Source organism: Miniopterus schreibersii (assembly GCF_964146895.1).
Source record: "Miniopterus schreibersii genome assembly, chromosome: 7".
Classification (NCBI taxonomy): domain Eukaryota; kingdom Metazoa; phylum Chordata; class Mammalia; order Chiroptera; family Miniopteridae; genus Miniopterus; species Miniopterus schreibersii.
In genome coordinates, this window is record NC_138108.1 from 26,021,846 (window position 1) to 26,037,659 (window position 15,814).

A 15,814-nucleotide genomic window follows, 5' to 3' on the forward strand; every position below is an offset into this window, starting at 1 on the left:
AATTAGCTAGGTAGTATAGTAGCTCATATAACATTTAGTGTGGCATACGGTTAGTAATACATATTTTCTTTATGTTTTCACAGAAGAAATAACTAGTATCTATAAACTTCATATTCCCTGGTCTTATGAAGATTCACTAACCATTGCACAGTAAGTATATGAAAGAATTTACCTTAAACTTCTGTGTTTTTGAATAACACACTTTCTACTTAGTTTATTTAAATCAAAGTGAAATTATGTAAAATGTAGGTATTCTTAATATAGCATTGTGCCTGTAAGATAATATAATACATAGTATTCTTATTTAAGTGATAAAGGATTTAAACCGTAATTGCTTGAAAAATCAACCTTTTCCCACCCTCTCTCCCAACTCCTATATCCTAGAGGGAGCATTCAGACAACTGTGATGTGACTGAAAGTGTCCATCCATAATAATATGTCTGAGATCTAGCTTCCTCTCTACGTTATCATCGTGTTGTGTTGTGCCAAAGATTGACTTAGCCATTGTTATTTAATAGCATTTTGCATTTGAGAATTGATATTTAAGTTACTTTTCAGGGTTCCATCTTCAACAGAAATGTCTCTGAAACTCCATGTTGCTCAACCAGAAAATGACAGCCATGTAGCATTATTAAAAATGTACACATCATCAGACTGTCAGTATGAGGTAAGCTGTATGTTTGCTTAATTTTTAAGACTTAGTTACAGAATAAACTGGAAATATATTTTTATATTAGCTTCAGATATGGTGATGTAGAAGGCAATAGCTATTAGAAATAGACATTTATAGAAAAAGAAATAGACATTTACATTACTTTAAATATTCTCCATTTACCTATTATTAGCATCACCTCAGTATTCTTAGCTGGATCACTGAAAGTATACATCTTAATAAGTAATAGAAAATAAAATTAAAATTGCAACTGTAGTTTAACCATTTCTTTCAATTTGGAAGCAAAAAAGTCGAGAATCCTTTAAATTGAAGAACATCATGAAATCAGCTTATGTGGCTTAAATTCAGTAATAAAACATGATGTGTATTGGTTTCTAGCTCTATTGGATAAACTTAAGGATCTTCTTTCCTTTTCACTAATTATATTAGGCTCTGTTAGTCATTAGTATGTGCAATTTAGTACTTTTTGTGTTTGTGTTACAATCACATAGATTTCTTTGTACTAAGAGAAGGGACATAAAACTCTATTTTATTAAGTTATGGACTCATGAACTAAAAGAGTCCCTTTCTGTATTAAGCATGCCAGGCTCTAAAGATTCCAGATTTAAGTGGTTGAAGGACACATTTGTGGTGACACCACAGGTTTCTAGTTTATGTGAAATACCTTGTTTCTACTCAACTGCTTTAAACCAAGCTTAAATACTTGGAATCTTTATTAGAACTAACTTTCTTAGGGAAACTAGAATTGGTAGGTCAAATGAATAGAATTTGTTCCTACAACCAGGTTTCAGTTGGACCAATATTATGAGTTATTTTAGATTTCATGGAATTTTTTAATGCTTTGATATCTTGCTTTCTGTTTCTAGCAATTGAAGGATTTTACAGGGTGTAATGGTTTTTAACTTGTACCTTCATATTTTACAGAGATAGTAAGAATCGTGTTAATAACTTGGCTCTAAATACTGCACACTCTCAAAATGCTCATGTTTTTACAAATACTTCATATTTTCAAAAAGTCTTTATTGATAAAATGTAATCATTTTATAACCTCCCTGTGAAAGATTTATATCCTTTTCTCAGGCTTCCTAATATCAAAAAAGGCATATTTATGCTAGAGATAATTAATGATGAATATCTGTTTAAAATATTGTTTCGGCTTAAATTTTACTGAATTATGCTGTTTTTTTTCCTGGTCTTTTATCATGTGAAACCAATTTTTATGAAATTTTCTCAGAATTGGTTTACCTTAACTCAATTTAGTGCTCTACAGTTATAGGTTTGAGACTTTAAAGTACTGGTTATATAATAGGTTGATTAATTTGTGCTTAATTTTTCAGCAGACATATGTATAGCTCTGGACTTGATCATTTCATAAATTTGTTTGGCTTGCATGATCTGGTAATAAAATATTCTGGTTAATTAAATATTGTAGTTAGTAAAGAATTACTGTGTATACCATAGCATTCATTTGTCAAAGAATTAGAATATGGGCAAATATACTGACCAGTAAAATTACCCTTGATAAAATTAAATGTTGATGGTTCAGAGGATTCTTTTGAGATCTTGAGTGTCTTTAGGCTTATTACTATTAAGTTAATTTTTATTTTAATAAAATGCACAATTTAATAAAATGTGAACTAGAGCAGCTTTAGGGAAAATAACCTTTTTTTAATGATTGTTTTAAAATAGGTGACAATTAAGACTTCCTTTCCACAAATACTTGGACAGGTAAGAGAGACTCCTGTTGGATTATTTATGGCCTTGTGAATAGATACTGTAAGGCAGGGGTTGCAAATTTCTTCTATAAAGGGCCAGATAATAAATATTTTAGCAGACCACATGTGGCTTCTTGCTGCTGCCAGCACTACTACAACTGCTTCTTTCTTCTTCTTTCTCCCTTTTTCTTCTTTCTTCCACTTTAATAGAATCTAAAAACCATTCTTGGCACACAGGCCATAGTTGGCCACACTGGCTTTTAGAGGATACTTTCATGTTTGATAATTTCTAGAAATGAGAGCTGATTCCTGATTCTCAAACAAATTAATATTCTTGGCTAAATGAATGTCATATTAAGATTTCATGTTGATCGTACATAATAATTCATAGTATAATAAAATCTAGACTCCATCACATAAATGAACATTTTCAGAGAACTTTTAATTTTGTGCATGCTCAATTTGTAAAAGCTAAAAGTAAATTATATTTCAATAAACATGTTGAAAATATAGTTTAAATTTATTTAGAGTATCTTTCTATAATTCATAGGTAAATAGTATTACAAAAATAAATTATCATGCAGCATATCTAGTATATTATTATTCAACATCATTATAATTTGCAGAATTATAACCAGAATATAGATAATATTAATTAGTCAGACAATTATATAACTTTAAAATTCACTAAAATTTTTATTGTGCCTTTTATTGCTTTCACTTTATTTTTTGTGTTTTGCAATCATGGCATAGCAGAATATTTTTAATTTAAGTCATTCTATAATTATAATAAAACTTACAAATCAAAATTGAGTTAGGAACTTTTTCATATGCATTATCTCATTTGATCCTCACATTACCCCGGTTGCAGGTTTGATCCCCGGTCGGGGTGCGTACGGGAGGCAAATGATAGATGTTTCTCTCTTTCCCTCTCCCTTCCTCTCTAAAATACAAAATTTTTTTTTTAAAATAAGAACTTAGCCTGGCCCAGTAGCTTAGTTGATTAGAGTGTCATTCTAAAACTCCAAGGTTTTGGGTTCAATCCCTGGTCAAGGCACATACAAGAAGCAACAAATGAATGCATAAATAAATGGGACAACAAATTGATATTTCGCTCTCTCTTTCTCTCTCTCCCTCTTCCTCTCAAATCAATAAGTAAAAATTTTTTTTAAAAAGAACACTTTTTGGTGTTATGTATGTTTTTTGTAGACATTGGGTCAGCCTATAGAATGATTTGAGGCTTTATAACAATGATTATGAACTTAGGCTTGAGTCAAATTCCATTCCACAAGAAGGCCAAAGACAGTGACAGACATAAAACTTTAATAATAGCAGCTAATATTTTCTGATAGCTTACATGTTTGAATTAATATTCTAAATGCTTTACACAAATGAATATGTTAAATCCTTAAAACTATCTATAAGGTAAGTGTTATTATTGTCCCCATTTTACTGATGAGGACATAGGGAAGTAATAAGTAAGTAACTTGCTTGTGTATGAAGTTTTTAATTGTGCAGGTTACTGCTGCTCCCTGTGCCTGAATTTCTTCTGTAAATAAGGATAAGAACTACCTTAAAGGATTTTGGGAGGAGAGCATGAGATAATGCATGTAAGATGTTTAATATCATGCCTTGAACATAGCAAATGCTCAGTAAATGTGCCTTATAAAAAAGTTCGTAGCACTTGCTACTCAATTATATATTCTCCTTATTATGCCTTTGATGAAAAATTCAGATACCATGTTTCTAATGTGTTATATATTATTAACATTTACTTTACTTAGAGTTTTGATACTCATTACTGGAAATACCTGTGTGGCCATATCATGAAAGATATAAAGTGAAGAACTTTTTTATTTCATGTGAAAATACATTTATGTTATTAACATGAATATTTAGAAGTTGTCCATTGATTTGCCTGTTTTCTAGGTAGTTAGATTTCATGGTGGAGCTCTTCCTGCTTATGTTGTATCTAGCATCCTTCTTGCTTATGGAGGACAGTTATATTCTCTTTTCTCAGCAGGTAATGTTATACCTCCCCCTCCCTCCCTCAGTGCTTCGTTATTACTAGTTTATCTTTCATGTGGCTAAGGAAGACACATCAATTTCTTGACAATTTATAACTCATCTCTCAAGTTTATAGGGATTTGAGATCCTCTAAGTTTTAAGAGATATCCAAGAAATTTCTTACTTGTTTTCTCCATTTTATACTCGTGTGCCTGAAGTTTCTTCACTCTATTCTGAGGACCTCTTAATATGTAGAGGCTTATTGACAAGGAATCTGTTCTCCATTCTATTCCTGGTGCCTAACATAGTGCTAAGCACATAGTAGGCATTCAGGGTAAAATTAGCTGTATTAATTAGGTCCTGGCACACTGACTGGAATAATGGAGAGTTTAATGAAGGGACTATTTCAAAGGTATGCTAACAAGAAATGATAAAGTGCCAGATTAGCAACAGAGCCACCTGATACCGTAGGTACCAGGGCAAGGGGGAGAGCAGACCTAGAGAGCTGTAGGAGAGAACAGCATTGCTGTAGCTGCAGTCTTGGGTACGGGAACTGCAGCCACTGTTAGTCTGTGTCTCAGCAGGGAACAGGCAGAGAGTGAATACACTAACCCTGTTTCCATCCATTCTCCTATCTGCCAGTACCTCTCACTCACTGAACCTAACTAGAAGCCAGTCCATAAAATTCAGCCTCCCAAAATTCAGAGCAAAATAAAGAGTGAAGAATGGATCTGGAGAGGCAAATATAGAATATATGGTACAATGGACAGGTCCTCCATAGAGAATAGTAATTAGAATAGTTTCCCAGGAGGCTCAACTTCCTAAGGTCCTTACAAACTGTTGCGTTTGGACAGTAATCAAGGGAGGCAATAGATAGGAAAAGAGAATGCGGCCAAAATATATAAAAACAGTCCAAAAATCTCTACTATTTTCCATTTTGCCAAATCCTTCCAGAGCTACTCATTCCCCTTTTAATGACTTTTTACAATTTCCAGTCTGCCTTTAAGTGTTCATTTTAACCTGAGATTTAATTTATATTCTAGGAACGAAGAAGCAACATTCAGTGAAATCTGCCCAGAGCCAGTCTTTTAATTAAGAGATTATTTTGGCAATATGACATCACCAGATTTGAATATAAACATTTTTTTTAAAGTTTGAAAGAGCTATTTCATTCTTCTTGTTTTTAAATGACTTGATAATTGATTCTCAAAAATACAGAATTTATATCCAGATAGTTCATAGAGATCCCAGAGATATATATTGGTTAACCTAGAGGATTTAAGTGTGGGAGTATGTCTCAAACCAATTAAAGAAGTAATTCTGAACCAAGGATGTTTATCAAGAACCACTGTGGGTCATACTCACTAGAATGACTATAAATAAAAAAAGAAATATAATTACAAGTGTTAATGAGGGTGTAGAGAAATTGAAACATTCATACACTGCTGGTGGGAATGTAAAATGGAATAGCTGCTTTGGAAAGCAGTCTGGCAGTTCCATAAATGGTTAAACAGAGTTACCATAGGACTCAGCAACTCCACTCCTAGATGTGTACCCAAGAGGGATGAAAACATACACCCACACTAAACTTATACATAGATGTTCATGGGAGCGTTATTCATAATAGCTAAAAAGTGGAAACAACCCATATGTTCGTCAGCTGATGAATGGATTAAATGTGCTGATACATGCTACAACATGGATAAATCTTGGAAACATGCTAAGTGAAAGGAGCCAGTCACAAAAGACCACATAATATATGATTCCATTTATATGAAATGGTCAGAATAGGCCAATTTACCAAGAAAGAAACCTAGATTAGTGGTTGCCTAGGAATGGGGAAGCATTGGAGGTGATAGTTAAGGGGAGCAGAGTTTGTTTGGGGAGTAATGAAAATGTTCTAAGATTAATTGATGAGATGGATGTGTGATGAATATACTAAAAACACTGAATGGCATATACTTTAAACAGATGAATTGTGTGGTATGAAAATTATATCTAGTAAAGTTTTTTTTTAAAAAATCACCTCTGGAGCTTTGTGAAAATACAGGTGGTGAAATCCCAGCCTTGGCTTCCAGAATTTGTTTCATGAGTGATTGAATGTGCATTCTTGTGTGAGAACCACTGAATTACAGTAACGTTTCATCTTTTGAAGAGTCTCTGTGGTAGTAATGAAGACCCTTGCCTTTTCTGACATCACGTATGTTGCTCTTACAGACAGTGCAGGATATAATGTGTCTCACCTTTAATTACTGTGAATTCTTTACTAAATGTAATTTTTTTAAATCACCAGGTCATTGCTTAGAATATGCCACTATGTTGGATAAAGAAGCCAAACCATACAAAGTTGATCCTTTTGTAATTATGACTAAGTTTCTGTTGGGGTAAGTCTTATTATCTGTGATAATTTTAATTTTGTATATAAAACATTGTTTGTCTTCATAATGAAATATAAGTTTCATACAAATATCGCAATTGACTTGTTTTAATAAATGGGATTTTTCTCTTAGACAAAGGCCTGATAATAGTATAATCATTTCAAAAGTAATTATTGAACTATATATATATCAACCTAAACTTCAACTGTAAGTATACCAGGCCTTTAACATTTGCAGTTGGATGTATATGGTCTATGATCTTTGAATATCCCAGAACATGAATACAACCATTATAGGATATTGAAGGAACAGTGCCCCAGATTACTTTTTCTTTCTTCCCATACAAAGTATATTTTAGATCTCTCTGCCCTACTTAGAAATTTATACAAATTTGGTTTTTGCTTAAGAACCATTGCTTAGATCTTTTTTCTTCTGTCATTAAAACTAGCCATTGGCTTTCTAATAACTTAAAAAAAAAAAAAATCCTTACACAGAACAATAGAGAGCAGTAACACTGTACTGCAACTCAGGACTCAGATCCTTTAAGATTAGTAGACTCTGTTGGAAGATAAATGACTTGAAATTTCTTTTTTAGTATAATTACAAATTAAGTATCTTGGTAATTTGGAGACTCCAGTGAATGGTCATACACGTCAAATATTAAGTCCTTGAATGTCAGTTGTTGACTTTTTTTGCTTTTAATTGTACATTTTCTTTTATCCACAGGTATAAGTGGTTTAAAGAAATATGGGATGTTTTACTATTACCGGAATTAGATGTCATCGTCTTGACTAGTCAGAGTATGTGTTTCCCCCTTGTATCCTTGATTCTCTTTCTGTTTGGAACATGTACTGCCTACTGGGGTGGCCTACTCTCTTCTGCATTTGTGAGACTCCTCTCTTCATTGTGGCTAGTTTTGAAAAGGTAAAGAATGAATGATTTTAAGCTTTCTCCTAATTAAGAATAAAATTATATTCTGATGACGATCCTTAAAATTAATTTGCTTTCACTAGACTGTACTTTCTAAGGAAAGATGTTGGATTAGTATTGAAAGTTATGTTGTTGTCAAAGATAATTATTTATTGCAAGTTAAATGCTACATTTGATTTTTACCTTATTGCTTGAGTTAATAAAAAATGTTAGGCAGATTACACAAGTGTATTTAAATTTTGCTGTTATAAATTTTCTAAGGAGGAAATATTTCTCTGGCAATGCTTTCATTCTGATTTTCAGTCAAACCCAAGAGCAAGAGGCTCCAATCGAGGTACTTAGGATCAGATTAGATGAAATGTATAAGAGTTCAAAAAACATTGCCTATAGTTCTATTTTAGGCCCACAAACATAATTTGAAATTACTGGTAGGCTTTTCTGGTGAACCATTGGCCTAGTTCTCTTTGCCAGCCCTCACCAAACACATTGCATGACTTACTGTTGCAGAGGGCATTCTGGGGTGACGCTTTGTCCACCCTTCTGGGTGCTTCTGACACCATCACATGTGTGAGTCATCTTGAGACTTTAAGAAATAGGAGACTGTTTCTCCACCTATCAAGATCAGAAATGTGTGGTACAGGGCCTGTAATTACTGATTATCTTTAGCAACATTTTTTTCTTCCTTAGTACAAATATCAGCCATTCTGAATCTAAATGGAAGAGGAGCTATCACAGTATATTACAGAATTTACAATCAAATATATGTCACCCTCTGCCTTTATTAAAAAATATCTTACTGTTAACCTTATGGTACTTCCATATTAGTAAGCAGCAAAGACTGGCAGAGTACTGCATTGTTTTCTCGTATGTGAGTGTATAAATAACTTAAGAGTTTTATTCTTGTTTTTCCAGGCCCTCTGAACTTCCTAAAGATATCAAGACAGTACCATCAGACTTGCCCTTTTTGACCATTGTTTTGATCATAATTAGTTGGACAACTTGTGGAGCATTTGCCATACTTCTTACTTATCTTTACTATGTGTTTAAGGTAAGTCAGATTAGTAAAGTAAAAATGACTGGGCTTTGTATCAGGCAGGCGTAGAATTTCCTGTAGGTGTTAACAAAAATTTTAATTACCACTGAAATAATCTTATCTTGTATAACAGGTTTAAGTGTAAATATTTTTACTGTCTTAGTTATTTAAAATATATAGATAATTATATATTTTAAAACTGAAATTATTAATCAGAGTTGGGTTAGTCAAAAAAAGGGGATAGGGAAAAAGATATTATCTGTTTCAAACTGCTTCCTGCTCTTGCAAGTAATGTTAACTTTTATAAAACATTTTACTACAGCAATTTTTATTCATACCTATCTCTTAACAGGGGTTATAGACAAAACAAAGTTATGTCAGTAGGCTCAAGCTATCAGTCAAGCTGAAATAATGTATAATGTTACAGTTGTTGCTGAAGAATCAAAAGACAATGATAAAAATAATTAGGCTGATAGTTTTACTGGGGAAGCAAAAACCACTTTCAAGAAAGCTGATGGCTTGGCAGGAAAATATAAGTCATACACTGAATACTTTCCACATTAGTCTTATGTAGATACAGTTGATACTAGAATGGATAATTTTTTTTCTCTCTTATTCAAAGGTTTATTTGTATCTACTTTAACACTAAAAATGCGCATTATAAATTATTTTCATCAGAAAAAACTATTTAGACCTACTACGATTTATAAATAAAATGTTTTGAGTTTTTTAACTGAATATTTCAGACAACTAACCCAATAAGCAAAACTTTCTCAAATTCTTAAGCAAATCTAGTAAATTAAACTTACAGACTCTCAGATTCTTGTAAACATTTCACCACCATATATAATTGAGTTCAGATTTTCAAAGATTTAGAATGTATAAACATGTTACTCTTTATGTTATACTGAACATAATCAAATTTTTTATTCACAAGACATTTTTAAGTTGCTATAGCAAGGTATCATTCAGACAGAGGCTCTAGAATGTAAAAGGTATAACAGTATATACTGGCCCCAATACTCTGGAGTTTGTATTGTTTTGTTTTTTAATCCATGATAGCAAGTATGTGTAGTTATTATTTATCTTTTCTAAAAGAGTATTTTTAAATGTTTAAAGGAATTTTTAATTAAGATTTTTTAAAATTTTAGATTACAATACTTCTCAATTTTAATATAAACGGTTGGTTTTTGTTTCAAAATAAAAATAAAATGAAATGGTCATTTCTTTTTCCCAGATTGTTCATCTGCAAGCCAGTCTAACAAATTTTAAAAATAGCCAAACTGTGGTAAGTTTAATTTTCAAAACTCTACATCTCTTTAATATGAAAGAACATGGGAAATTTTTAAAGTTTGGGTGGTTTTTTTTTTAATATTGGGATTTTACACTGTTTAAAAGGTGTTAAGGATTTAAGTAATTTTATGAAAATGAGCCTAATGAATGCTAAAATACACTTAGATTATCTAAGTTTAATTTGATCTTTGTCAGTATTTATCAGTTTTGTTATTACAAACTACATTTTAAATTTTATTTTGAGTGACTAGTTAGAAAATATATTCTTAACAGTGGAAATAGCAAGTGAAAGGAATAAAAGTTTTGTAACTGATGGCCACTTTAAAAGGAGGTAATTTCAGTATTTTATATTCACTTGATGATGGAAAGATGCATTTATTTTGCTATTAAATAATTGAATATGATTCTAAATAAAATAAACTTAAATTTTACTTAATATGTTGGTATTTTTACTTTCCTGCTTTATAGAATCCGAAACACTCTCGAAGAGGTGAAAAGAAATCCAATCAGCATAAAGACTCTGCAGTACACCCGCTTCGTTTATCTGCCAGTGATGCTGAAGATAGTCTCCGCATGCACAGCACTGTGATCAACCTGCTAGCCTGGATTGTACTGCTCAGCATGCCATCTTTAATTTACTGGTTAAAGAATCTTAGGTGCGTTTTATTGACATAATTGCAATTTATGTGGCTCAAACAATAAATATCTGTAAGTAGAAACTTGCTGGATTCCTGATAGCCCATAAAACTTCCTCAAGAACAGGAAGCTATAAATCCCCTGAAATTTATTTTCAGCACATTCACATTTTTTCCCTTACCATGAGAATATAAGCTTTCAGAAAATAAACTTCCCAAACTCTGCCCCTCAGAAGAGGGAATTGTCACCTTTGTCCTTCTTTGATGTACACATGTGAAAATGTGCTTTATTTTGTTGATTTAAGGTATTCGTCATGCTAGTGCTTTATGCGTTTTTCAATTTATGATCAGTTTTGTTTTCTTAAATTGGGGGGGGAGGAATGCTTCCATTTAAAAATATTAGAAATAATGAAAGAGGTGTATACTTTTCTAATGTGTCCCAAACATTTAACTAAAATAAATGATCAGCTATCTTACTACTGAAAACCATCATTTTCTTTGCTACCCGGTAAGTGTCCTAAGTCAAGTAAGTGTCTGAAATGCCCACCAAGATATTTCTGGAATATTTATTTAATGACAAATTGTTTCAGAAAAGCAGACTACCTATCCAAGTAATAATTGAACCTCTACTCAATATAGTTTTCAGAAATTATATAAAACTTTTAGATAATCTCAATACTGAAAGTATTTTTTTAATTGACATAACCAAAATAAGTGTCATAAATTAAATCACAGGTTACCAGATATTAATATCCTTCCTAAGTCCTTCATTTTATTCAAGATCCAGATTTTTATACACAGATTTGGGGAGAGAATTTTTTAAGCGGCACAAATTTATGATTTTGAAAGGCTATAGATGTTTCATTATCGATAAATGCAAAAGATGAGAATTTGAATTTTAAAAAGATATGGAACAATTAGTTTATATAAACTTTTATTTCATCTTTTTTTTAGTAGAGCAGTCTTAATAAATTTTAAATAATTTGTTTTATAAAATTTTCACATGAACTTTCAGGCACGTACTTATAAAAAGGAAGTGCATTCATAGTGAATATTTTAATTCCTTTAGTAGTTTCTGAACATAATTGTTTGGTATAAAGATTTATTTATCAAAGATTTCATGAGCTGTTGAGAGCTCTCTTATATCTGTATTGCTACTGGTATGTTTTGAAATTTATTTGCTTTGATTAATTCTGATCATTTAAAATGATCAGGCGTGCTTTGTTGATTTATGTTTTATTTTCTTCTCTTTGATATAGGTATTACTTTAAACTTAATCCTGATCCATGTAAACCTCTGGCATTTATCCTTATTCCAACTATGGCAATTCTTGGAAATACTTACAATGTTTCAATAAAATCAAGGTATGGTTGTTTAATCTTTTTTTTTCTGACATCTGTTCCTGGCTTTATCACCCTTTTATGTCTGAAGCATGCTCTTCCTAATACTTTGACTATTCCTAGAGGGAAAGCTATAATAATAATTATGGTGTAAATGCAAATATAGTTTATATGAAAGTATATTATATTTGTTTTCTTAATTATTGGTTTTACTTATTAGGATATAATAATGTTTTTCTTTAAAAAGTTAACCCTTAAAAGATATGGTGACTAGGATTCACTTCCAAAAAATACAGAAGTGGAAGCTGATAGGAATATAGATAAAGTAAATTTGACCATGACTTGATAATTTTCAAAACTGGATGATGGATACATGAGGTTCATTATACTGTTAGTCTACTTGTGTATGTTTATGTTTAAAATTCTCCATAGTAAAACCTGACTTTTCATTGACTGGCTGTTTGCTTTCAAAGCCTTTTCAGTTGATTCTGGCAGATATTCACAGATATTCTAGAATCAGGTCAACCAATGGTTTAAATCTTGGCTGTTATCTAGTAACTCTATATCCTTGGGCAAGTGTTTTAACCCCTCTTATCCTCAATTTCTCTATTTTCAAAGTAAAAGGTCTTTTCTGATAGAAAGTACAGATGCTTTCTATAGTATAGCGGCTTTTTGACTTATGATGGGGTTGCATTGTGGTAAGCCAGCCCATCATAAATTGAAAATACCATGTCAAAAATGCACTTAATACTACACTGAGAGTATTGGTTGTTTACCCTCATGATTGCATGGCTCCCTGCTGCTGCCCAGCATCACAAGAGAGTATTTTACCACATATTGCTAGCCAGAAAAAAAATCTAAATTAAAAGTTTGAATTATAATTTCTACTGAATACATATCATTTTTGCACCATCGACAAGTCAAAAAATTGTAAACCTAACCATCATAGGTCAGGGACTATCAGTATTTTTCTTTTAAAAATATTTAGTGTCTTGTCTTATATGCTCCTTTTACAAATTAAGGATGGTTCCTTTTTTATTTAGTTGAGGGTTGTTGGGTGGTTTGGGGTTTTTTTTGTTATTTTAAGGAGGGTTAAATATTTCTGTAGCTAAGTCTTAGTAAATATTGTTGTTAGGGTGGATTTCTTGAGGTCGAATCGCTGAATAAAAGTCCAACTAGTATTTTTCTGTTAAAACTTAAAAGACTAAACAAAACTAGTTATTTACCTTATAGAAATATTTTTTCTCTTTTCTAACCAAAATATGGCTTGGATTGGTCATTTTTTAAATTATGGACAGTTAAATTCATTATATGAAAAATTACTTCATCTAAAATCACTTAGAACACGTTCTCAAAACTGTATAAATGATCAACATATTTTGTTTTTGCTCACGATGTACTTCATGTAATGTATATTTCTCTCTCTTTACAGTAAATTGTTGAAGACTACTTCACAATTTCCACTTCCTCTGGCTGTTGGTGTGATTGCTTTTGGGTCCACACACTTATACAGGGTTCCATGCTTTGTCTTCATTCCTCTTTTACTCCATGCATTATGCAACTTTATGTAAGGTTGGATTTAAGGAATGATAATGTTGATTTTTGCCATTAGGGTCAGTCATAAGAGGGACTGCACAGATTGTCAATGTGGACAAGATCCTTTGGAGAAGACACGTCTATTTTTACAATATTGAAAATAGGAAATTAGTTTTGTAATGCTTGAAGAGAGTAGTTGAAGCATGATTTTGTTTTGTGGTGTGGCATCTGTGTACTAGTCTTTTTTTTTAAATTAGTTAAAAGATGTGGATGCGGTCTTTGAGAACTCTGCGTATCAGCTAGTCTGTTTGATTGGCCATCCTAGGGATCTTCTAAACAGTAAATGTAAAGCATTTTTTGTAATCTCACCTGAAGCATTTTGCTCATTTTATCAAACTTTCTTCTGAAAAGTGGGTTACTTTGTATTTGCAACAGTACATATATTATGAAATAAGTTTTAAAAGATTGATGAAATTCACAACTGTTTTGTTTCTTAAAAAGGAAGTGGCCACAAAGAGTCTTTTGTCAATTTTAGGCAGCCATGATAAACAGAGTAGGTCTTTGGTTTTCTTACATCTGTAATAATATACCTTTTTATTCTAAGGAAACATGATGTCTTAGTAACCAATGAAACACTATGGATGAAAACATAAATCAAACTCAAAGCTTAATGAAATTTTCTTGTTACTTTTCAAATACAAATCTTAGTTTTATTCTTGGTGAATATGAGGAAACTATTAAAGAGATCTATTGTTAATTTTAAAGAAAATCCTTATAGGTATTTACTTACTGGAATTGGAGCAGGCCAGTTATTCAATCAATACCATTTTACTTACCAGTTTAACCATTGACCATGGTTGCCAAAAGTGCCTCAGGTCAAGATGGATTATTAAAGTAACTAAATTCCAGTGGTCAGAAAAACACTCTAGGTTTGCACAGTTTTTTACTATTGGGGGGAAATTAGCATCATCAAGTTCAGTACCACATTTGATACATAAAATTATAATATTAATTAATAATAAACAAACTGTTCCCATTAATAGTGTAAATATAAACAGTATACCTAAATAAATTAGAGGCTTTAGCCACTAGATTTAACAGTGGAATCTTAATTTGCCAAGGTGATTACTGTTTGACAGATAAGAGAATAATATTTCTCTTTCATTTCAGATTTCGGCTCACTTTTAGCTAGAAGAGTAGGAAGTAGGTAATGGAGCTAGGTATCTTTGCCTTAAGAAAGAATAAACTCAGACTGAGGTATACCTGGCTGATAGGGCCCTTCCTTTAGATGTATATGCTGTGAATACCTAAAACCTCTCAAGTCCTTAAGTCTCAGTAATTCCCGTGTTACACCTGTGAACTTGTTTCTTCCTAGTGCCCAGGAATGTCCTAGAGTACCAGGTTTATTTTACCTGCCATCGCATCTGGATTCCCTTACAAACTCTCAGCTGTTACTGCCTATGGAGGGTTATCCCCACATTACTGCCTATACAGGGTTACTCTGCTTCTCTTCTCAGTTGTTCCTCAGGTCCTTGCTCTTCTGATGTCAGTTAAAGAGGGTCTTGCTGTCATTTCTGAGGCTTGTAAGTTTGTTTGATTTCATTGTTGTCTTTCCCGACTTCATGCCTGTTGTTAAGAAATCATATTTTCACTTACTGATTCCATTAAAGGGAAGTGATAACCTCATAGCAGACATGGCAGGCATACCAGGCTCTTATTTGAGAGAAGTAGCAAAAGGGATAAAATACAAAGAGCGTGTGTGTGCAGTACCTCAAAGGAAAGAGGATTTAATAGGTTACACACTTGTCCCATGGCCTACCACGTGTGTATTTCAATAAGGACACGTCTGCCCGTGTTTAGCTTTATGTATTCTCATAAACAGCTTTTATACACATGGTATCTTTTATTTTTTCATGGATTAATTGTACTTCAAATTACAGATTGAATGTGTTATTTAACTATTTCTTAACTTGAACTTAGGTTAATATACAGGAAGAACTTTAGAAAATTCATTAATTTGAATCCTCTGTTGACAGCCATAATCATTGTGTTTATGGGATCTGAAGTCTCCTTGTTCGGTCAGTACTGCTCATGAAGAAAATGTAACAAGCTTAAATTTCTCATTTGTGAGTAGTACGTTAGCTTTTCCAAGCAGCAGACTACGCACACTGATTCTCACTAAAATATTTTCATGTAAGTGTAGTTATCAAGTCCTAAAGTCTTATTTATTCCAACAAAATATTTCATTTTAGAACTACAGAAAGGATTCTAGTT

At 32.2% G+C, this 15,814-nt stretch overlaps 1 protein-coding gene across 2 annotated transcripts in view; it reads left to right on the forward strand.

Moving 5' to 3' along the window:
* Nucleotides 1-15,166, forward strand: part of PGAP1 (post-GPI attachment to proteins inositol deacylase 1) — a 53,507-nt gene extending 38,341 nt beyond the window's left edge. Inside the window, exons 17-28 of one of the 2 annotated variants that reach the window (XM_081142136.1) lie at nt 84-150; nt 559-667; nt 2,363-2,401; nt 4,318-4,411; nt 6,689-6,779; nt 7,500-7,697; nt 8,616-8,751; nt 9,974-10,024; nt 10,498-10,685; nt 11,924-12,028; nt 13,437-13,571; nt 14,916-15,166. In XM_081142136.1, coding sequence (XP_080998262.1) covers nt 84-150; nt 559-667; nt 2,363-2,401; nt 4,318-4,411; nt 6,689-6,779; nt 7,500-7,697; nt 8,616-8,751; nt 9,974-10,024; nt 10,498-10,685; nt 11,924-12,028; nt 13,437-13,571; nt 14,916-15,084 — 1,382 coding nt within the window. In that variant the 3' untranslated portion in view covers nt 15,085-15,166. Of the gene's footprint in view, nt 1-83; nt 151-558; nt 668-2,362; nt 2,402-4,317; nt 4,412-6,688; nt 6,780-7,499; nt 7,698-8,615; nt 8,752-9,973; nt 10,025-10,497; nt 10,686-11,923; nt 12,029-13,436; nt 13,902-14,915 lie in introns of those variants that run through there. The other variant, XM_081142137.1, reaches the window with a different exon arrangement.
* The last annotated feature ends 648 nt before the right edge of the window (nt 15,167-15,814 follow it).